This window comes from Pseudopodoces humilis, chromosome 4 (genome assembly GCF_049639895.1).
Source record: "Pseudopodoces humilis isolate 2021_Gansu_Grassland_sample_001 chromosome 4, ASM4963989v1, whole genome shotgun sequence".
NCBI lineage: Eukaryota > Metazoa > Chordata > Aves > Passeriformes > Paridae > Pseudopodoces > Pseudopodoces humilis.
Genome location: NC_142203.1, coordinates 46,642,394 through 46,666,106, shown reverse-complemented (window position 1 = coordinate 46,666,106; position 23,713 = coordinate 46,642,394). Strand labels below are relative to the sequence as shown.

At 39.0% G+C, this 23,713-nt stretch overlaps 1 protein-coding gene across 1 annotated transcript; it reads left to right on the top strand.

Annotated features, from left to right (window-relative positions):
* Window positions 1-2,793: 2,793 nt before the first annotated feature.
* LURAP1L (leucine rich adaptor protein 1 like) lies at window positions 2,794-22,646 on the top strand. The gene is made up of 2 exons (XM_005522676.3): window positions 2,794-2,991; window positions 21,902-22,646. The coding sequence occupies exons 1-2, from the start codon at window positions 2,794-2,796 to the stop codon at window positions 22,274-22,276; spliced, it is 573 nt and encodes a 190-aa protein (XP_005522733.2). The 3' UTR covers window positions 22,277-22,646.
* Window positions 22,647-23,713: the final 1,067 nt, after the last annotated feature.

Genomic DNA, 23,713 nt, shown 5'->3' with positions numbered 1-23,713 from the left:
TGTTAGAGTGTGTCCAGAGGAGGGTGACCAAAGTGGTGAAAACCCTTGAGGATAAGGCATTAAAGAGCAGATGAGATCACTTTATTCACCTTGGAAAAGGGAAGATTGAAGATTGCCTTATCAGAGACAGCAGCTTCCTTACAGTGGTCAGTGGAAGAGATTACACTGTTACTCTGGTGACCTGTAACAGGACACGAGGAAATGGAATGAAGATTCATCAGGGGAAATTCATACTGGACATTAGGAAAATGTTTTTTTATCAAGAGAGATGGTCACTGGAACAGGTTTCCCAGGAACTGGTCACAGCACCAAGCCTGGCAAGAGTCCAGGCAGTGTCTGGATAATGCTCTTCATCATATGGTTTAGGTTTAGGTTTTAGTTTAGGTAGTCCTGCCAGGAGCAAGGCACCGGATTGGATGATCCTTATGGACCTATGGATCCTTACAAGATAGGACACTTTATGATTCTAAAATGAAGGCAGAGGATCTGTCCCGCAAGACAAAACTGGAATTTACATAATTTTTACTGTTTTTGTTTACCTAAAGAGAAACCTGTTTCCTTGAAACACTTATTAGTTTAGCAAATCCGGTAACCTTGAAGATTTAACAAGGTGACTGTAACATAGGCATCTTTTAATCTTTGTCATTAATCTTTGTAATAAAAAGTATACCCATTGACTTGCTAGCAGCTATACTAATGCAAGGCCAGTGGGAGGTAAGAATCAAGCCATCAGATGGTAAAGCATAAATTCATGAACACATAGAGTACATTATGTAGTTTACTTTCTAAATGTAGCTTATCTAGAATAACAGAAACTATTTACTTTCATTACTTTTAGATTATTTAGAGTAGGATTTGGGGAATTTTTTTTATCATTGAAAAACCTTTTTTCAAACAAGCATATTTATTTTATTTTATCTCTCTTCCATTTTCATTTTTAAAAGCTTGATAATTCGGGTCATCTGAAATATTTAAAGAAAAAATAATATTTCAGAATTTTTCTTAAGTTTCTTCAAACAGAAAGTCTGAATACAGTTGAATCATGACATTTATTATAGGATGCTGCTTGTAGAACGAAGAAGTTCTACAGTTCAGTGTTGTAACAACAGTCACGTAAACGTAAACTTTTACTTAACAACACAGAGTTGTGAGCTTTCAGTGTGAACCCTACTAATTTACAGAATGGCATAAATCAGTATTTACATGGGATTATATAGAAGCTAGACTGTAAATATCAATAAATCAAAATAGAACTTCAGGAAATATTTGGGGCTGGTGGCAGTAAGAAGGCAGATTCTTATTTGGTGTGAGCAGCTGGTTATGGCTTTCTTTTCTGAAAAGAATATGAATCTATTTTTTTGTCATATGAATTAAACATTTTTGACAAATATGAGGGAAATAAATATCTTTTCATATGCCTCTCACACAGGATTTCCAGATGGTTATAGCGATAAAATAAGGGTCTTGGTCTAAAACCAATGCACCTTTAAGATACCAGACACATCTGCAGATTTTTTACTTGACAGTACTAAACCCTTGTAAAGGTCCATGATAATAAATCTTAGCTGTTAAAGTACTGATGAAATTATTTCACAAAAAAAATCCACTTTGCTGTTAAAACACTTTGTTTTCCCAAGCTCACCACACCACTATTTGTGATTCTAGTTGTTATAGAGAATCTAACACCAAGAGTGGCTGGCCTCACTTTCTCAACCCCCTTGACATGTGTCAGTTGTACCTCCACAGATGCAGCTATTAGTACTTTAGTGCCCAAAATGTTTTTCAGTGAAATGGGACAAGGAACATCGTGGGACACAGAGCAACAGGAGACATCCAGTGCTGCTACCTGCACAGCCAACATGTGCCTTGATATCAGATGAAGCAACTGACTCAGCTTGCAAGCTTTGCTTCTTAAAGAAGAGTGGGACAAAAAATATTAAGGACAAGAAATATTAAGGGGGACTGGGAGAAATGCACTTGTCTTCAATAAAATATGTTTGATGACTGGGAATACCATTCACACTGTACTTACGCTCCTGTTAGAAGGGGTGATTCTTTTTCTCTTTTCAATTTTCTCTTTTTCTTTTCCTATTTATTTTCCTAGTTCTAGTCCTTCCCTTCCCTTCCCTTCCCTTCCCTTCCCTTCCCTTCCCTTCCCTTCCCTTCCCTTCCCTTCCCTTCCCTTCCCTTCCCTTCCCTTCCCTTCCCTTCCCTTCCCTTCCCTTCCCTTCCCTTCCCTTCCCGTTTTCTCTCTTTATTTCGTTCTCTTCTCTTTTTTATTTATTTTTTCCCTTTCTTTTCGCCTCTCCTCCGCGCGCCCGGCCGCCGTCCCGAGGCTCACGGCGCTCCGGCGGTGCGGGCGGTGCGGGCGGCGCAGTCCCCGCCGGGCGGGGGCGCCCCGGGGCCGCGGGCGGGCCGCGCCTGTGCGCTCAGGCAGCGCGGAGGGAGGGCCACGCCGCGCCCCTTCCACCTGCCCGCGCCTTTAAAGTTGCAGCCGGGCGGGACGGGCGATGACTCGGGTCGCGCTGTGCCGGCCGCAGCTGCCGGGGCGCGTCGCGGTCTCGTGCGCGAAGCGGGGCCGTTGTTGCCTTTCCCCGGCGGCCGGGGAGAGGGCGGGAGGGGCTGGTGCGCCCGGTGCGCCCGGGAGATGCCCATGCCCGCCGCGGGTGTCCCGCACGGCGCATCCGCCGTCCCCGGCGCCGCCGCGGTTCTCCGCAGCTCGGCGCCCCGGCAGCGGCCCCGCGGGCGCGGGTAGTGCCGCCGCTGCCGCCTCGGGCCCCTGCAGGGCGAGCCATGGAGCCCGGCGCCCCGCCTGATCTCCGCGACGTCGAGCAGGAGCTGGGGCGCAAAGGGCCCGAGAGCCTGGCGCGGCCCCTGCGCGGGGAGGAGCCCCCGGCCCGCCCCCCCGCCGCGGCCCCCGGCCCCCGCCGCCGCCGCGCTGCCGCCTTGGCCCGTCTGGAGACGAAACTTCAGCTGCTGAGGCAGGAGATGGTGAGTAGCCGGCGGCGGCCGCAGCCCCTCCGCAGCGCCGCGGCCCGGGACGGGGGCTGCGCCCCGCCGGCCGGCCGGCCCGCCGCGGGAAGGAGGTGCCGCCTGCCCCCGGGAGAGCCCACCCCCCGGGCGGCAGCGAGGGCTCTGCTACCGGCCGGGAGAACACGAGGCCGCTCGTCCGTGCGGCGTAGAGCGGGGGACTTGACGGCTCTTTTCCTCCCAGTGGGGCAGTTCGCCAGGGACTCGTAGTTGGCTTCTGTTCCTGTCAGCTCGCTAGGAGTACTGAAAGCTGGAGTACCAATAAACGAAATAATGCACTACTCTCCCGATGTTGTAACTGCATTTTCTGCATTGCACCTGTTTCCTGCTGGTGACTAACACGTAAAGACGCACAGGATATTTTCGGGCTGGAAATTTTGCCTGGAGTTCATGGGCTTGATTGCAGGACTTTAATCTACAGAGACTTAATTAGTTCCAAACAGGCTGCAGATGATGCAGAGTAATTCTTGAAAAAACAACTACTTATACTTTGGTTGAATGGTATATTTTCTTTTGCCTGTGGTTTGTGATGGGACTATGCTCTATGTAGTTCAGATACTCTACTACTTTAGTGCAGGTGTTTGTCCTACTTAGGATGTTCCCTGTATCATCACAGTAATCAAAATCATCTCAATAAATTTGTTTTGCCATGAAGTGGTGCCATAAAACTGGCTTAATTTTTTCTAAGACAAACCAAAAGGAAACTCTTTGCGAGCAAGTGACCAAGTGATGAGTGAACACTCAGCACACATGATCTTGACAGTGCAGGGCACCTCAGATATGTGGGCATAGCTTCCACTTTTATTAGCGTGTAAGTATTACGTGGGTCCCAAAAGACATTTTTTAGTAGCAGTTCCTTCCATAGCTCCTGCCAGTAAGTTTACTTGAAAATGGGATGCAATTTGATCAGGGTGGGATGGCGATTTTTCTGGCAACATGTTGAGATAACTTTATGTAACAATATTGGAACTCAAACATTTACAGTAAATAATATCATTCTGTGTGAATGAGTGCAGTTCCATGCCACAGGTTCTTCTGCAGTGCCGCATACAGGTACATAGGTGTGTGGGTTTGTAAGGGGTTTTTAAAGAGTAAGCATGCTGGGATATTCTAAGAATTAATAGCCAAGATGGTAACGTTAAACTTGAGGTGAAACTCATAAATTACACTTGCTGTTGTATGGTTTCATATTGTTTAAGAGATCTCCACAAATCAAACTATCAGTGTATTCTGTGGAGATCTTTTAGCCACCTTTCAGACTAGACCAGGCCGAAGAGGAAAGCTGGAGAGAGGGACTTTTGACAGCAGCACAGAGTGACAGGATGAGGGGGAACAGCTTTAATCTGGAAGAGGATAGATTCAGAGATGTTGGGAAGGAGTTGTTTACTCAGAGGGTAAGAAACAGGTTGCCCAGAGACATTGTGGATGCCTTTGTGTTGTCATTTGGAAAGTGTCACTTCCCATGGCAGGGAGGTTGGAGCTAGATGGTCTTTAATGTCCCTTCCAACTGAAGCTATTCTGTGATTCTGTGATTTTAAGGTAGCGATCACTGGGAATTTCAGTTTTAATATTGAGTACCACATTGCTTATCTCATGCTTATTTTTTAATTTTAAACTTGCACAATGGTAGTACAATGATCTGCAGGTGGCTTATAATGTATGGAATGTCAGACTGCAAAGGACGTAAGTAAGGCAGCCGGAGTTTTTGGCAGGACTGTTACATGTCAAGACAACTAGGTCTATGAAGGGAGGGGGACCCAAGTGAATTGTCCATATCACCTTTTCCTTTCAAGCTGGTCTCTTCACTTACTTCACACTTGCAAATTTCATGTGACAGCGTTCCTTTTGCCTTTTCTTCCTTCCCCCATCCAGTTTGTCTCTTTTCTCTCCCTTCCCTAAGCATAAACATGTTTTAGTCCCAAAAGCCTTGACCTCTCCTGTTTTTCCTCACTTCAATGACTGAGTGACTTTTCTTATCTGAACTAATTTCTCATGCTGTGTAAGAGAAGTTCATTTATAATCTTCTTCCCATCTGACTTCTGGTCTGTATATGCCCATTAAACCGCCAGTACAATGACTGGTGAAATATTAGTACCCTGTGTGTACATTTTGCATGCTCTCAGCTGTTTTTTGTAATCCAGAGTGTGAAAGTGAATTACCTTCCTGGATTTTTTTCTCTAGTCTCTGGAATTTTCAGGATTTTCCTCAACCCCAAGGGTTTCTTCAGCTTCTTAATCTGTCACTTCCACCTCTACAGTTTTCTTAGTGGACATATTTTATAAATCTAAGGACAATATCGAGTGAAAATTGTGCTTCCTTTCTGTGTTTGTCCTCTTTTTTACTGCATCTCATTTTTAAAATTGAGCCAAAACCTCTATTTTCTTATTTCACACCTCTTTCTAATGCATTTTTCTTTGGCATTGCTGCAAGGCATAGGAGATCTTGGACATGTAGAAGAGTAGTCTATAGATGCTGTGGTAGTCAGCATGCAGTGGAAAAGACTAGAAGCTTAGAAAAGTGTCATCCATTAAACTTCTTTTTTTGTAGTTGTACTATGATGGCAGCTTCTACATCCCACTCACTGGATTTTGGATAGATCTACCTCTGCTTTTTTTATTTGCTTGTTGTAGACTTGGGACAAACTTTCTGTAAACACATGAAAGACAAGGTTATTCAGGTCCTTCTTTTATTTGGCCTGGAAATGCTGGCTTTGACTGTGCGCTACAGTAACTGACAGATAGGTGGGGTGTATGTGGCAACTTGTCCATCTGCTGGGTGAAGCACTTTGAGGTTTTTCCTTGCTCTTTAAGATTCTTTTGTTGTTCAAAATGGTTCTTTTTACCTCAAGCGTGATTTTACTAATGGTCACTGGAATCACATACAAAGCACACAGAGTTTCATTCTTGAACTACAGACCTGCTTGGTCAGGTTCACTTCCCTTTTCTTATCCTCCATTTTCCCATGAAAGCCATGGTAGAGACTACATTGGATCCTGACAACCTTTGAGTTAAAAGGCCATAAATTAGAGGAGAAGCAAAATGTAATTGCCAGCATGAGTCAAAACACTGTGCTCTGGTCAAACTTGGGTGGAATGAATACTTCCCACTATCTGACCCTTGATTCAGTATGAAATTTGTCACAGTGTTTCTGTTAAGATCTTTCTTCCTGTGGTCTTATAGGTGGAATATTCTCTTTGGGAATTAATCATAAACCTTTCTAGCTGCAGCCTTTTTTCTAGTGTACCATGGTCCTGAAGTCACCATTCAACACATAGCACCTTCACTGCAGTAAATAATCTGTGAGGCTCATTCTGCAGCCTGAAATGATACTGCTTTAAAGCCTCATTTCTCTTTCACAAGTTCTGGGGTTACTCAAAAGGAAATTTTCTTTAACACTCAAAGAAAAAGATTGGGTGGGATTTTTTTCCTTTTAATTCAAAGGTTTACAAAATCAGCTCTTTAATGTCCCTTTGCAGGCTAGAAATATAAGTACAGTATAGCCTGCATTACATATAATAATAAAAAATGTTTTACATAAAAATATTAGAGGCAGAAAAGATAAGCTGTGTCTTGGAATTGAGGGGTGGATGGCAATGCTGGAACATCTAATGATATTTCTTCCAGTGAACACTGCTGAGAATCAAATTCTGTGAGTCTGAACATCCAACTGGTTATACTGAGTGCAGCAGTTTTTAGACTGAAGGATAAAGTAATTGAAGCAATCCTATTTTCAAGGAGCTGAGTATGCCAGATTTAGGCTAAAGCCATTTGAGATAGAGGCATATTCCCGTGCTAACTCATTAGTTTTCTTCTCCTTTTTTTCTTCTAGTTCAATTTTAGTATAACTATTTTTTAAAGGCAAATAACATTGATCCCTTACAAAATGAAACTGTAGTTAAGGCAAATGTGATCATTACTATGGCAGTCCTTCTTAGTGTTTTCAAGGTTTGGTTTGTCTTGTTTTCTTTATGCTTTTTTGATTCGTTTTAGGGTTTTTTTTAACCATCCCTAGCACATAATGAAGGTTCAGGTTGGAGGGCAGAGCTGTTATAACCCTATTTTAGCAGTTCTAAAGAGTCTGATAAACTTCATATTTGCTTAGATTTATTAGATCCACAGTTGCAGGGGATCTACATTTATTAGTTTCTTTGAAGGACTGATTTAAAAAAGTCTACAACTGTGACTTGAAATACCTCTTTTAACGCATGCTGTAGGTACAGGCTGCTACATTCACTATTTTGTATGATAACATCAGTTGTCTTAACTGAAGCCAAGATCTGCAATGCAAAGCTGTGTATCAGATGCTGGTTTTTTATTAGATTAATTGTAATTTTTGCTTAAAAACTTGACTGAAGATAAAATCTTAAATATAAAACTACTAGTGGCGAAGCCTCAAAAACTTTGCAGGAGAGTTTGATTAACCTTTGTTTCTTAATGAGGCATTACTCAGTGAATCTCTGAAATGAGGCTCTTAGACCTACAGAGAAGGCATACAGAAATAGAAATTAACTTATTTCCCCAAGTCCTCCTGAAGTTCATTGAGAAAGGAATCCTGTACATTGTTAGCGAGTTCTCTCCTTACCCTCCAATCTGCATGATGTAGTAGAGGAGTTATTAATTTTTGCATGTAATGCAGATTAGGCAGTGATCATAACAGTGACTCATGTTAAAACGGAGTTGTAGATTGATCCTTAGGGAAAATAAGTCTAATAAGGAAAAATTGCAGCTTAATTACAGTGCCAGAACTTTGCCATGTTTTCCATCTTTTCGTATCATCTCTGGAAGGATGAGATGACCAAGGTTATTTTAATTGGTGCATATTTAAACATATGTTTTGACTGGCAAATCTCACTTTATGGCTGGCAGAAGGATTTGAAGTGCGGAACATCTCGATGTTGTAGTCAGAGCTTATGTCTGTCTGTCCTTGCTCAGCTATAGAAGCTGCTGAAGGGTTTAAGTCCAGAGGAAGTACAGATGAATATGTGGTTACATTATTAGCTGCTGCATGGCCTGTAGTCCATGAAATGTTGCTGGTCCCTTAGGGAGCAGCATCAGTGTGAGATACTTCAGTACACATGTATCTGTCTGGTGTGAATCATCACAGCAGCTTCAGGGATACTACAGTCAAGACTTCCAGTTAGACTGCCCATGTACTGTGAGATTTTTGCCAGCTTTTATTTCAGAGAATATGTATGATAATTTCATTATTCCTTCCTGGTTATTTTTTCAGGAATGGAAGAATCATTGAAGTTGATTTTTGAAGTCTGATTCCTGACAATTTGTAATGAAATGTTATGAATACTAAACTACTTCTGCACAGAGTTGTACAGTTTATGATAACTTTCAGCAAATAGATTATAACCTTTCTGATGAAAACAGCATAACAGCATGGCTTTCATATTATAACCTGGGGTGGAAGGGCTATTCCATAAAGTCACTTCAGAAAACTGTCTGATTTCACATTTCAAAGGAAAGGGAGTCTGGGTGACATTGTCAAGCACCCTGTCTGTCCTGAAAACCTCAGCCATGTAACTGGGGAGGTTGTTGTCATGATTGACTGTCTTCACTGAAAAAAAAATGAGCTTTTATTTAGCTCTCCTGGTCCTCTTTGTATCAGCCCAAATTACTGGAATGCTGTGAGGGGATACTCCTACCCCCCCAAAACTTCCCTAGGGACAAAAGGCCTATTGCCTTAAGTCTTTCCTCTTACAGCAGATTTTCCAGCCCTTTGATCATTGTAATTTTGTGTGGATGCTTTCTTTTATGTAATTATTTATAACAACAATTTGAAACTACCTTTTGTATATGAGTAGGAAAAGCTTGAAATGCACAATGCCAAATACATATATTAAGTAGAGGTGATGGCCAACAAGTGCATTTCTACTCTTCAATACTTTCTTTTTCCTAACAGTAAATAGTAAAAGAAATAGAATGCATTTTCAATTAATGTTTTAAAGGTTACTAGATTATTTGTCTGTTCTCTACCCTCAAGGTCAAAATTTACTAAACTTTCCACAGTAGACAGTTTATTTTCCATGTGTTTAATTTCTGTCCATGTCCTGGAAGGGGGGCTGGTTACTGAAATCTGAAGCAAATGAACATGAAGTTACAGGAGTAAAAAAGACAGGATCTGAGCTGTTGAAAAGCAATTGCAATTCAATTAAATTGAGTGTAATTTCTCTGATGGATTTAACTTGCATTTATAAACATGGAAGTTATACTTACTGTATGTAAGCAGTTCTACAAGATAGTTCTCAGTTTAATGTTTGTAAAGATGAAGAACTCTTCAGACAATTATGAGACAATCTCATAATAAAATGGAAACGTTTTTGTTGTTAAGACAGACTCACAGCCTTTGTTATCCAGCCTTACTCCTTTAAATGTGGCTTCTAATTATAAGCTTTTTCCCATGGTAGAAGAAATTGTGGTAAGCAGCTGGAAGCAGCCCTAATCTGGAGGGTGACCAAAATGAGTGACCAAAACACATCCAGAGGGTCCATAAGCCATCTTATATTACCTCTGTGAAAGATACAAACAACACAGTTCAAGCTTTCAAGCTTTTTCAAATCTAGAAAGATACTGGGATGGTCATTTATTTCACGGGTTGCTTGTTCTGTGGTTCAGTCCCTCTGGTGCCTGCCTGAAGATGAGCATGTAGAATAAAATGTGTCCGAGGATTCCCCTCTTTAAGTAGCTCTCAAAGAGGTTTCTCTTGTTCCATAAAAGAGGATAAGGAAGGACACTAGAGAGTATATATATGTCAGGTATATAAGTACATAAAGTCAGTTACTCCATTTTTTCAGGATATGCAAGCTCACCTAGAGCTTCCATGAACATGGAGAATAGCATACTTGTGCACCAGTGCAGCCCTGGCCTCAGCAATCCAATCCTCATCTTTCCCCACTAAGCTAGCCTTTCTTAACACTTTCAGTTGGTCAAGAGAATGGAATGGCACATTTTATAATTAACATAATTAAATGTAAACACAAAGTAGCTAAGCTTCCAGAGAAGTTACTGAATGTTTCATTCGTGTATTCATTCGTTCATTCATGTGCTGTACAATAAACTCTCAATGCTGTATGGCCCTGCTGGGTGCAGTGTCAGATGAAGTGAAAACATTTAGTGACTTTAAAACAATAATAAATTGCTATTTAACTACTGGGAGTTTCAGATTCTATAAACACTTTACTGGCATAATTTGTGATTTTGTTCACTGTTGTTAGATATCAGCTGCATTAATGACTCACATGCTTCCAGAGGAAGATCCGTTTTACTGCATTCTGGTTTGGCTATGAAACCTGCCTCTCCACAGGTACAGAAGGAAGCACATCCAAGAATTATAATGCAGTGAGTGTTTCCAAGCTCACGCATTTTTACCCCAAGGTAGAAACAAAAATAGAACAGCTTGGTTGCTTTGTATTTTTTTTTCCCCTCTCTGCCTACAGAATTTCCATTTGTTTAAAGAGGTGCTGTATTTGAGATAGTTGCACTGCTTTGATTAGCTCAGACACTTGATTATGAGATACAGCGAACATTGTACATGACTTTCTTAATATTCAGTTTAAAAGACTTTTTAATTTAAAGACTTCAGGCTCAGACCTTGATCCTTCCAGTAATTATAAATGACCAGAAAAAAGCAGTCCTGACACCAAGGAGGAAAATATGAAGCATTTCTGTGGAAAGACGAATAGTATCTGTATTGTTTAGCCACCTCTTTAGAAAACTAGTGAAAGTTATGTACATACCTGACCTCTACTCAGCCCTGGTAAGGCTATCTCTGGCGTGCTGTTTGGGGATCCATTTTGGGCTTTCCAGTTTAAGACAAGGAATTACTGGAGAGCTGGTCCAGTTTAGGGCTATAAAGATGACTAGGGATATGGAGTATCATCTCTTTTAGGAGGAAAGGCTGAAGGAACTGGCCCAAGTTAGCCTGGAGACTGCTGTACAGGGATCTTTTCACTGTGTACAAATATCTTAAGGGTGGCTGTCAAGAAGATGGGACCAGACTCTCTTTAGTGGGCACAGTGACAAGACAAGGGGCAATGAGAACCAACTGAAATACATGAGGTTCCATCCAAATAGGAAAAGCTTATTTATTTGAGGGTGACTGGAAGCCAGAACAGGCTACAAGCTTTCTGGTTGTGTAGTCTACCTCTCTGGAAATTTTTAAAACCTGCCTGGACTCAGTCCTGTTATTTTTTTTAATAATTTATTATTATGTAATTTGCCATAGCAGTGATGTGGGACTAGATGATCTTCAGAGGTCCTTTCCAACCCCAGTTCTTCTGTGTTTCTCTGATTCTGAATATCTAGTGTTCTTCCTGGAGTGGGAGATTAATATGTACCTTTATAGGAGTGCCTAGGAAAGGCCTGTTTGAAAGGGTGGAGTTTGGCCACTACTAGTACAGACCATTTTCTTTGTTAGACAAAGGCAAATGGTGCATGTTTAGAGCAAAGTGCTTAATAATAAAACAGTGGCAATGTAGGGGGTTAATGTTGGTTTTAGTGTTGAAGAATCCTTTCCAGGGGCAGGAAGGTTTTCTGACTAATGGGATTTAGATGGGTCTGCACAAAAACATGACAACTTGGAGAAGCAAGTCATTCAAGGAGGCAATGTAAACTTTAGACTATTTTTCTGGTCTTCTCAAAACTATACAGCTATGAGAGGAGCAAATATGAAGCCAGAATGTTATATTTTACAGGACTTTTCCTATTCTGTGACTTCAGCTGCATTTTGCCTTCACAGGGCTATTTCAACCACTGTGAATGTTAATGGCTTGTCCACATGTCTTGGCACAATTGTGCAGTGCAATGAAGTATTTTTTATTTCAAGTGGTGTTGTATGGCAGGGTTCTAATGTTACAGGTTTGTAGGAGAAAACTGTAACTCCTGCTACAGCAGAGAGAGGAGAAAGCTTCTTTGCAAGAGAAGTGCAATACTACTAGCATTCCAAAGCGACAGTGGTGTTCTTCAAGGTCCTGTGGAATTTACATCCTTCTTTGTTAGCACCTGCCACTGGTTGCTGTGACAGAGGCAGGGGAGTGAAGGCACAGTTGCTGTTTTCCCCATAGCCAGGTCTGGTACCCTTCTGTGATGGTAACTTCATAAAGCTATTTAGGCATTCACCAGTGCAGAGCATCAGTCCACCCATTTCAGACAAGAAAGAAAATGCAACCAAAGAAACACTATGGTCTTTAATATTTTGTAATTTCTCTCCTTCATTTTTATTAATTTGTACTCTGATATAGTTTAATGACAAAATTACTTCAGAAGAGCTGTTGCCAGCCCTTTTCAAATACTTCTAAGAAGACGTCTCTAGTCCGAATCTGCTGTGTTTTCCTTGACTAGTTCTCTCATTTAACTTGAATAATCAGGTTACCCTTGATTATTCACAAAGGCCATATTTGTCTTTTCCTTGCCATGCTTTGCAAATCCTGCACCTTATTTTTGCTCCCCATCTAGCTTAGTAGCTAGGAAAAGAAATGGGAAATGTAAGCAATGACCTTGATTCCTTCTAAAGTTACTTACCCATCTGATAACTGCACTGATAGCTATGATTAATATTCTTGGCTGAACTAGAATCACACCAAAATGCCCCAGTGCTCTTCTGTGTAGAAATATTTGCTGAGAACAGGTTTGAGTATAAAAAGAGGACGAGCTAGAGTGGTGTAGGAGAAGCTGAGGACTGCACTATATGGTGTGGATAATAGTTATTGATCAGAGAAGGGAACAAATAACATGGAAATAAAATGTTGCCTAGAGTACCTTGGTTTTGCCTTGAAGTTTACAGTTCATGACTTATTACTTTTACTACCTTCTCATATCCTTGCCTGGAAGCATAAGGATGTGTCTTTGTTTAATTGTTAATATACATTGATAATCACACCTTGTGACTTCCAGAATGAATAGCTGAGGCATGTTCTGTGGGAAACAAAGGAGTCTGTGGGGTTTTGAGCCAAAAAGGGCTCAAAAGTTGCAGCTGGTGTAGTTCTTAACAGCCTGCTCGCTGGCCAGTTGCTGTATTTCAGCTTGCTAGAAGTGTTTTTGTTTGAAAGACTCAAAATAGCCACCTTGATATTATCTGAAAGACCTCAGACTTGCTAGTGCTTTCAGACTGTGTAGGGACCATAACAAAACTTAAACAAAACTCGTTATTTTTAAGAGACTAATTTTTTTTCAAACATAACGCTCATTATGTTTCAATAGGGGAAAAACCCCAGTGATCAGCAAATCAGTTTCTAGGACTACTAAATAATTTTTAGCAGCACATGTGATCATTTATAGTACCAAAGCTGTCTTGAAGTTATTTGTTATTCTTACCCAGATAAACCTTCAGTAAATAGGACTGCAGGTTGCCTTTACTAGAAATTTGATTGTTAGTTTAAAAATATGCTTTCAGTAGGATATACCCCATCTCCAGGAACACAGAATTGTTTCAGACTAAATCCATTTTGAATTCTGGAGAGATTTAGACAAAGATTTTTTTTTTTTTTTAAAGTCTCTCCAGTGGTATTGTGAAAGCAGACTTGAATTTCAAGAGATTCCAGATTTCTCCCCAGTATTACTGTTGTTGTGTCTCAGTTGTGATTTAACAAAATGAGTTGGATGTTTTGATGAGAGTTTTTTTTTTAAGGTTGTTGTTGGGTTTTTTTGTTGGGTTTCTTTTACATTTTAAAATGTTTCCAAACTTTGCTGTTATCTCTATAAAGGTAATATTTTCAAACTTTGAATATACCTGTAAGCAAACACCATTATCTTCTTTTTTTTTTTTTTAGTTATATGCTTTTGAGTATACTTCCATAGTGCCAGTATTGTTATTCATTTTGAAGGGATGAACAGGTATGAAGTGGTTATTATATTTTTTCATTTTTTTTGTGTAGTGTTTCTAAGACTATGTTTTGGTCAAGACAAACATAAATGAGGCAGAGAGTGATATCCAGTGGCAAAAAAAAAAAAAGAAATTAGATACGTTCTTTTGCCCCAGTGCTGTTTCGTGTTGGTCAGAAGACACATGCAGTCCTGCATTGTGGCTGTTGTCCAGAACAGTTTATAATGATGCTGTGATCGTCCATCTGCTGTAACACTTTCTGACACTCACAGCCAAAATGTTGTAGCTTCATATTGACCTGAATGTTTGCAGTGGAGTTGTCTTGTCTGTCAATATATGTGGGTCCATATTATGGATTCTTCTTGACATGTTCACCTTTGTCATAGTAGATACATTTCTAAGGTCAGATGATGCTTTTATGACAGTAGTATGAGATATTTGGAAGCATTCAGTAAAACTTTCCAGCAGCATTAGAAGTTTTTCCTCCTTGCAAATGCCCATTTTGTCACTGCTCCCTTTCATGTTAATTCAACTAAACTTTAAAAGAGTCAGGATTTTCCTTTTATATTTTTTATCCTTCTGAGACTGGATGTTTGTTTCTTTGAATTCTGTGGTACTTATGTTTATTTAAAGAGCTTATTTAACATTTGTTTTACTTGGACAAGAGGTGAGGAAATAAGAACCTAACTAAATAACTTTTCTTTTTCCCTCTATTTGCTCTCATTTGTACATTATATTTTTTTTTTTTTATAATCATTGTCATATCTGCATAGGAGATACTTAAATAGTTTCTTCCTTTTCACAATCAAATAAAGACATGGCCAAAACACTAAAACAAATAAAAATATACTTTCCCCCCTGGGAATTTCTTATTACATTCAAGCCATTTAGGCATATAAGATACCTCAAACAGTATAATATTAAAAGAAAAAATGTACCCTACTGATCAAATGATTCATCCTAATCATTGATATTTTATTATCAAAGATGTTAATGCACTTGGCAGGCCCACACATACTCCCCAGACAAGGACTATGCATATTTCAAGGCAGTGAAAAAAGGCCATGAGATTCACTTTTTCCGCCCCCCACCCCGCACAGATAATATGACTAAACAATTGCTCAACTTGGTGGTATGTATTTTCCTGTTGAGCATAAGGGAAACAATTAGTATACATCAAATTAAAATATTAAAATAGGGTGTTAAAGGAGAAATTTAAATTGCCAGTATGGTAATTTCCTGTATCAGATGATAACCGTATTAGCATAATATTTTGTTCATATATTTGCAAGAAATGTCCTTGGAGCCTGCTCATTGAGTTATTAATCTCATTGCCTGCTGAACTAACTTGTTGTCTCATGAAGTTGCTCTGCTTCCTAATTATTTTGGTGTGTTCTCCTGCATTATTCCAGTGGTGGCTCAGACCTGATCTCCCCACTTCCTTGATTTAGCTAATGGGTTGGTTAGTTCTCCTTACAGTAAAATCCTTTTGTGGAATCACAAGGTCTGTCTTCTTCCTAGTTAAAAGTCACTGTTACCAAAGCTATGTTACGTGACTGCCAAATTTTACAGATGGACCTCTGGAAATATTTACTGCAAGGACATGGTGAAGGATTGCAGTGGAAATGCAGGAACTGCAGCAGGACAATAACTAGGCTAGAGCCTCTGTTTAAAGTAGCAAAGGGTGCAGACTACTCACTTTTATGAGCAGCTGGGAGTTCAGCGATTATAATGAATGCTACCTAAAATATCTGATATATGAGGGTTTTAACAATTACAGAGTCTTCAAGGGATGCAAGAGTATAAATTTTGACTCCTTTTGCAATCTCTTGCAAAAGAAGTCAAAAACTAAGTAATCAAAACTTCTGGTCTGCCACAATATTTTTATTGTGACTCATTATGAAAGTATAGCTGAGAAAGGTCAGTGTAACTTGCTCACTTTGCTGAAAGAAAGTAGATGAACAAATTATAACTACAAATCAACAATGGATCGCATAAATTTAGCTTTTCTGTATATATGTAGCTTTATGTATGTGCTCCCTCATTGTCTGAAGCTTACCACAAGCCTAAAAACCAGGAGAAAATAAATGGGAAAATAATACAGCAACACATAATAACACAAGTCCATGCTGAAAGAAACCAGATGCAGAAAAAGCTGTTTATCTACATGTATCACTGTTGACTGAAATTTAGTTCAGCTAAATCAGTGTGAGGTAAATCACAGTCAGAGACACAGGGCATAATGATGAACATTGCAGCATGTTCCTACCTTGACTCTGACGGCCTCATTCTTTGCCAGGCTTTGGTCCACTGTTTTAAGAGAGCTCATACAGAGTTTCAGTCAGGTTGGTTGGGTTAGCTTGAATTATTGTGGTGTCTGAATTTACCAGTTGGTTGGCTTTGCTGTGGAGTATATGTGGCACATTCCCCCAAGAAGTTACTGTTCCACTGGTGTGTAGAAGATGTCTTCCAGCTGATGACAGTAAAATTGCCTTCTTACTCTCTGTCTTGTAAAACTCCCTGCATTTTTAACAGGAGATTCTGAAGATTCAGATTCAGGAGAAGTTCAAATTCAGAAGTCAGTCTAGGCATTCTAATTCTTTTCATCTTGATCCTGAAATACCATTGCCTAAAGCAGCACAATTATATGAAGAAACCAATGTAAACACCTTGAATCAGTGGGACAATTTAGAAGCAGGCAAGAAGTTTAAAGACATGCACATGCATATGTTTTCATTTAAGTAGGATGTAGGTCCTGCACAACCTATTAATCATCCTGTGTGTAAAGGAGAAGACATTATCTGTTATTTGTGGTTTTATTTTATTTTAGACATGTTAAATGGGAAAAAAAAGAGCATGTCTTTTTCTCAGCAGTGTTGAGAAGCTGTTCTAGTATCACTTCGAGCTTGCTCACCTTCAAATGGCGTGCTTCATGCTTAATCCTGTCTGTCACCAGATTTACCCCTGGTGTAAACATGTTAGCTTGGTGACTCCAGTTAAATAACGCTTGAATTAACATATCCTGAATTTTGGATTTTGAATAAGTTGCTTATGGTATTTTAGCTTGTTATGGTCTCACAGAATTAGTTGCTGAGGTTTTATTGACCATTTTTTTTATCCTTATATATCTTCTTACTATATTTGTATCTTGATATGACTTGAGTAATTGCCAGTCACTGTTTTATTTTCCTCACCCTCATCTTTGCCTTGTAAATTAATTTCCTTAGTTACTTTAAAAGTTGTTATGCACTGTTTGTAATAGTAAAAGTAGCACCAGTAGAAAGTGGAATAAGGTTGACTTTTTTGAAAATGAGACACCTCAGAATGCAAAACAAATTGTTATTTGGAAATTGATAGATTTTTTTAATTGCATCTCAAATTAATTGATGGAATTTACTATTTTATGAAAAGATGAGGTAATCTCCCTGTTAAAAATGAAAGGGGGGGGTAGGCATAGCTAGCAAGCTCTTCATCCTAAATGATATGGGAAATGGAAGACATTGAATAGAAAAGCAGGAGGCTATCTCTGACACTTCCTAGGAAATGGAAACAATAGTAGCATTAATACTCCTGAACCATAGTGGTCACGTATACCTGTTTAGTATGGAAAAGTTCTACTGGTTTGAAATTCTTTTTGTAAAAAGTGTGATAGAGATGGGGGTATGGTAGTGTTTAGCAACAGATGGAATTGGCTGCAGTTAGTTTCATCTAACCTCTCCACATGTTTGTTATCTTCTGCAAGTCTTCCCAAGCCTGAACCTCTGAGGGGCTTTCCCAGGAGTACTGTACTTTGTTATTGCTTCCATCCTCTTCCACGCAGTATGGAATTTGTGTCCAAACTCAAGATGTTTTAGAGCACAGATTTCAGAGCAGCCAACCCTAGATTCGTCTTGAGATTCTGTGCAGGGCAGAGCTTCTGATCTGAGTGACTTAAATAGCTCCCTGAATCCATTAAGTTGTAAGTATAAGATGTTGTCTGTTGTGAGGACTTACTTCACTGTGGTCTGGCTAAAAGAAATGTCCTGAAAAGAATACCTTATTATTTAGGTTCACTCACTTCTTTTCCTTTTGCTAGTAGACTCTTTATAGCACAAAATATAAAAGTGTTGAGGAAAAAAAAATGGAACTGAAATAATTTAAACAAACTTATGGATAACTTTTCCTCAAACTATGTTTTATGGTTGCCATTAATATTCCTGCAGAGTTCCTGTAGTTAAAAGAAGCACTATGTGAATCCAGGAATTTAAAAGGAAGAAATTAGTGTTTCAAATAGCTTGTGCAGATTAGAAGTGCAGACATTTAACAGACATTTTAGCTTTGCCATTTCTGGAGGGGAAGATGACCCACTCTGTTTGGAACTGACTGGAAGCTATGTCTGCAGAACATGCAGCAGCAAAACGCAAGGCTGTTTTGCTGAAACTGTGACTACATTTGTGAGTTTGATCCACGCACTAAGTGATCAGGCTAGGGACGGCTAATGCACTACTTTGGGTGACTGCCAGGAAGTGGTAATTGTCTTTGTTTGCAGTCCTGGTCATTAAGAGTTTTTTTCTAAAAGCAATGACCTAGTCAAGTTCTTTATCAAAAACAATACATTGGATATAAAAATAACATGAATATTTGTGTATCTCTCTGCATATATACATACAAAAAAGCCCTTATATTTTTACATATATATATATATATATATGTGTGTGTGTGTGTGTGTATCAATACTCTTGAATAAATTATGACAGTGTTGTATGTATTATTACAGAAGACCAAAAGAAAGGAAGAAATATTTTGCTAGAACAGCAGTTAATGAGAGGGAGGCACAGACAGGTGTTTAATCCAGCTGTTCCTTACAGATTAAAGTTCTCGTTGTCTGAACACTAATCTGTGCATTTATGCTACCAGAATGTGTTACTTGAAAAGATCCTGTCACTTTAATTTCATTATTTTCTCTTGCTGTGACTAACTCTTAATGTTAAGCATTTAGTATCCTTCCTGTGATCAGCGCTATTGCAAATACACAGAGCAAAACTAAGCAAAAATATATAAAAGTTAACCTGTAACAGGAAATTAGTTTTCACTTTCTTGTGGTTTTCTTTATACACCATGAGTTTTTTGCTGAGGACTGATCCATAATAACACACACCTTCCCTATGGTAGTCCTGTGCTCTAGCTTTAACTAGAAGAACACCTATAAAAATTGTTCTGGAAAGCCTTTATTAGCTATGATACACTGTTTAGATTATTCCTGAAATGCACCTGTTACTGTGCATAACAAATGGAGCTGTCAAGGTTGGTGAGATTTTATTGTGTTTAGTCCTGCTAGTGGAATCATCTTGGACTGACTTGTTTACTCCAAAAACACTCCAGCTTGTATACTCCAAAAACTTCCAAGATAAATGGGTTGCAGCTACATAAGTGAGTAAAAGCTAATGTGATTGTGTCTGTGCTAAAGCACATAAGGGGAAAAAAAATGTCATTTTGACATTTTTGTGTTACCAAACAGATGATGAAGTAAACCATATTAAAGAAGGATGACACTTGTTAAACTACTTCTTCATATTTGCTTTAGGAAAAGCACAGTCTTGATATGGGAGCCTTGGAATGACATGGTAGCTCAGAGGAGGACTACTCTAGTACTCAGGAATGCAAAGAATTGCTTCCAGTAAGGCTGTTCCACAAAAATGCTGAAGCTGTTGCTGTATTTAGAGAAAAAAATTATTTCCTAAACTGAATCTGAAATATATGAGATGTCTGCTTTATCTAAAATGGGCTGTTTCATTTGAGTCATGTAGGTGCTTGTTCTGTTAAACATTTCCTTAATCAGCCTTTTGGGAAACTTGTCTCCGAGCATGTTTATACTCAAGTTACTGAGGTCTGTAGTTGCATTTGAGAAGTTGGGTAATTTACTGCTTTCATGACAGCATAGTTTTCGAGCAAATGGTTTATAGTGATTTATTGGTTAGAGTAGAGGAATCGGCTTGAGCAGGAGAACTACAAAATGGTCAATCTGTTTTCATAACCTCACTTCTGAAACAATGATAGATGGGCAGTATTGTTAAAACTTTGAGTGGTAGGTAGAGCTGTTTTGCACAATACCAGATTAGCTGTGTTATATCTTGTGATACTGGATTGAGAATAATTCAGAAGTCATTCTGGGGACTGGGAAAGGAAGCTGGGAATACATGTGGCAATTACACAAGGCAGTCTGTTACTGGCAAAGTAACGTCTTTGCGTTAGGTTGTCCCTGACCAGTAACTAAGCACCCACCAACTGCCCTTCCAGTGGGATCGGGGGAGAAAATTAGAACAACAAAAGTGAGAAAAACTTAGATTGTAATAAACACAGTTTAAAAAATTAAGGAAATAGATTAAATGAACAAGTGATGCAAAGTTAGTAACATACCATTTCCCACCAGTAGACCAAGTCAGCCTCCAAGCAGCAGCTGTACAGGAAAGATCAAATGCACAGGTTTTATTGCTGGGCACAACATTGTATGGCAAGAAATATCCATTTGATGAATTCTGATCAACTTTCCCATCTCTGTCCACTCCAAACAACTTTCTCAGTCCTAATCTATTTGCTGAGGGTGTGGAGTTAAAAACAGAAAAGGCCGTGATTGCACTCACTACTCAGCAAGAGCTGAAGCACTGGAATTCTACCAACCTGGTTTAGTCACAGATATAGAGAACAAAACCATACTGGCTGCTAGGAAGAGTCCCAGCTGGATCCACTACAATCTTCTGCAGTATCTAAAAGAATAAAAATACATTAAATTAATTTTTGAGCAACTGTTGCAGGTCAGTGAAATTTGGGGTACTGAGAAGATGGCATCTGAGTATGGAAAGGATCATGTCCAGATTATACTCTTAGCAAAACAAGATACAGTCTTTGCTTCCCAAGAATACTGGTTCTGTTACAGTCCATTGTGTATGAACAATACAGGTGCTGGTTTTTTGTACAACAGTTGTGGACTTGGATAATTGTATAAAATATCTATTGTCTGTAATAGATCTTACTTGGTTTTTTTTATTTTTCAGTTGAGTGAAGTCTTTCAAATTTTCAGTATGGTACATAAGACAGGGTCACAGATTTTTTTTTTCCAGTACCTATCCTATGATGTTTCAGACGGAGAGAAGGAAGCAATGAATATAAACCTTAGGTCTCACCTTTATTTGTCAGCTGAAGTGACGTAAAAAGTGGCTTATATAGTTTGCTCATTAAGGAAAACATTAGGATGGTTAACTCAGATATATCTGTGAAATGTAACACTGTAATATGCCACTGTGCATTAATAATAATTAATAATGCTTCTGTGTGTTTGCATCAACCACCACAACTAAGTGAGAAAGTAGGAGTTTGTTCGTAATGTCCACTTTTTATTTAGTTAGCTGTGGCAAATGCTTGCTCCATATCTGTAATATGGTTAACTTTGAACTTCATCTAATATGGGTTTAAAAAACTGAAAGTTACAGTGTCAATAAGTTAAATATTTAAACTCTCAGACATTTATACAGAAGATTTTCATGTCCACTCAAGGAGTAGTGTGAGTAAAAGTTAAATATCCACAAGTTTTTTTCCAAATTATGCACATCTGAGAATTTTAGGTTGCCCAAGTAGCTGGTGTGAGGATAACTTTGGGTGAATGCCTAGATGTCTGTAGTAGCTTAGAGTAATGGTAAATAGAAATGGCTTTGTGTCTTGCTTCGCTGATTAGTAAAAGGCTGTCCCCAGAAGTTGTCATAGCAGCTATGTTTCTCATCTAAATAGCATTGTACCAGTGTGCACACAAGTCTTGTCACTGACTAGCAGTCCTGTTAATGAAGTGCTTAGGGAGGCTGAACAGGTTCTAGCCTGACCTTCACTGAAATTATTAGTGTAACTATGTTTTGGCATTTTTTATTTGTTTGCTTGTGGGCTTTTTTAGTAGTTACTGAAATAGATTTGTCCTATATATTAAATCTGGATTTTTTTGTGCGTTTTCTTTTAATCCATTAAAGCCTGCTCTTTGGCTTGATTATGAAAAAAGTAATTTATCACTTTTGCCTTGTAGGTTAATCTCCGAGCCACTGATGTGAAGCTTATGCGCCAGCTCCTCCTCATCAATGAAAGTATTGAATCAATCAAGTGGATGATTGAAGAGAAAGCCATTGCCAGCAGGGGCAGCAGTTTGAGTGGAAGTCTGTGCAGCTTGCTAGAAAGTCAGGAGACATCCCTCCATGGCAGCTGTAACAGTTTACAAGACTGTAGTGATGGACTGGATGGAATATCAGTGGGGAGTTATTTGGACACCTTAGTGGATGATGTCCCTGGTCACCAAACCCCATCAGATATGGACAAGTTCAGTGATTGTTCTGCCATGGAGGACTCACAGTCTCTGCATAAACATCCCAAAATTGATTCTGATGAGTACTACTGTTTTGGTTAATAAGAACAAGTTCCAGTGGGACACCAATGCACTTGTATTTATCCTTTTTCTTTGCTGCTATTTTATTTCATGTGCAAAGCGCCCAAAGTTCTCTTGGAAGGAGAATATAATATGATACTTCAGTTCTACTGCATAACTCTTCTATTGCTTCTAATGCATTTTCTCCTTGATGGGCTGGGCTTTTCTCCTCCTCCTCACATTTTCTTAATTTATTGTCACAATTTTTTTTTTTGTTTTAATTTTTTACAATGCTGAATTTACAAGTCTGTAAAAGCGGTGAAGGAAAAGCTTTATCTTTAAAATGAAACATCAGGGAATGAGAGTAACAATTTTCTATTTGTTGCCAATAAAATATCTTCTGATAAATATATGTTGTGATAAATTTTCTTGACTATGGGGTCTGGCCTTTCCAAAAATACTGTTCTTATTGAGCCTTAAATCTGAATCTCGGAAATACCTCTACAAAATAATTTTCCTTTTCTGAGCAATGAAATTTGATTCTATTAAGCTGTCTTCATTTGAAATATTATGTATTCTAAATTTTTCTGCATGGGCTTTCTTTCATTTGAAAAATGAAAGAAACCTGACACAGAAAAGTTTAGAATACTTAATATTTCTTCTTGTCTCTTGTGTAATTTTGATGTTAAATTCTGATTCTAAACTTTTTTTTCTTAATTTTAAATAGCAGTGCTGCTCTGCTGTCTTTTTCTTTTCTGTTTTACAAGTAAGAGTTTGCCTTAACTTTTTTTGTGCCTACTGATGCAGTTGAGAGCTGCAGCTAATCAGTTATGTTGGAAAACAGTAACTTTTGTATGTAGTCTCTGGCTTTGAGGCTGCCCTGGTCCCTGCATTTGTGAAGATTAGGAGGTAGATTTTTCTTTTCAGTGTTTCAGAATCATAAGAACCCCCCAAATATTTTCTCCTTCTACAGTAAGAAAAAATTAGAATAGAAGAACTAAAATTGAACTAAGCACTCTAGCAGATGATGAGTGTATATTTCCAGTGTACAGACAGTGAAAGAGGTGTTGATACTTACACATCATCTAAAAGTGTTCTGTTTCTCCAAGTCTGACAGTATTCCTATTGCTAGGAATGCCTTTGCATGAAATTCCCTCACTAAAGTAATGTTTACTAAATATAAGGTAGGCTTCCATTTAAAAACTATTCTGAAGGAGTTTTCCATGTTCTGAAGGAGTACAAGTACATGCAGCAGTTGATGTATTTGGGTTTAGTTCATTCTGAGATAGCCCAATAAGGTTCTGCTCATCCAAACCACATTTCCGGGGATCCGTCTTGTCCAGTCTTGAGCAACATCAAGTGTGAAGAAAAGGTAAAAAATTGAGAAATTGAAAGTGGTAATTCGTGCTTTGTGACTAATTCCATCACTTCTCAATAAAGGAGATGTCTGTGTCTCTCAGAATTAGAAAACAAGATGTA

Coding starts and splice junctions, on each gene's coding strand:
- LURAP1L (XM_005522676.3), top strand. CDS start 2,794: ATGGAGCCCGGCGCCCCGCCTGATCTCCGCGACGTCGAGCAGGAGCTG. Junction 2,992..21,901: donor AGCTGCTGAGGCAGGAGATG/GTGAGTAGCCGG, acceptor TTTGCCTTGTAG/GTTAATCTCCGAGCCACTGA.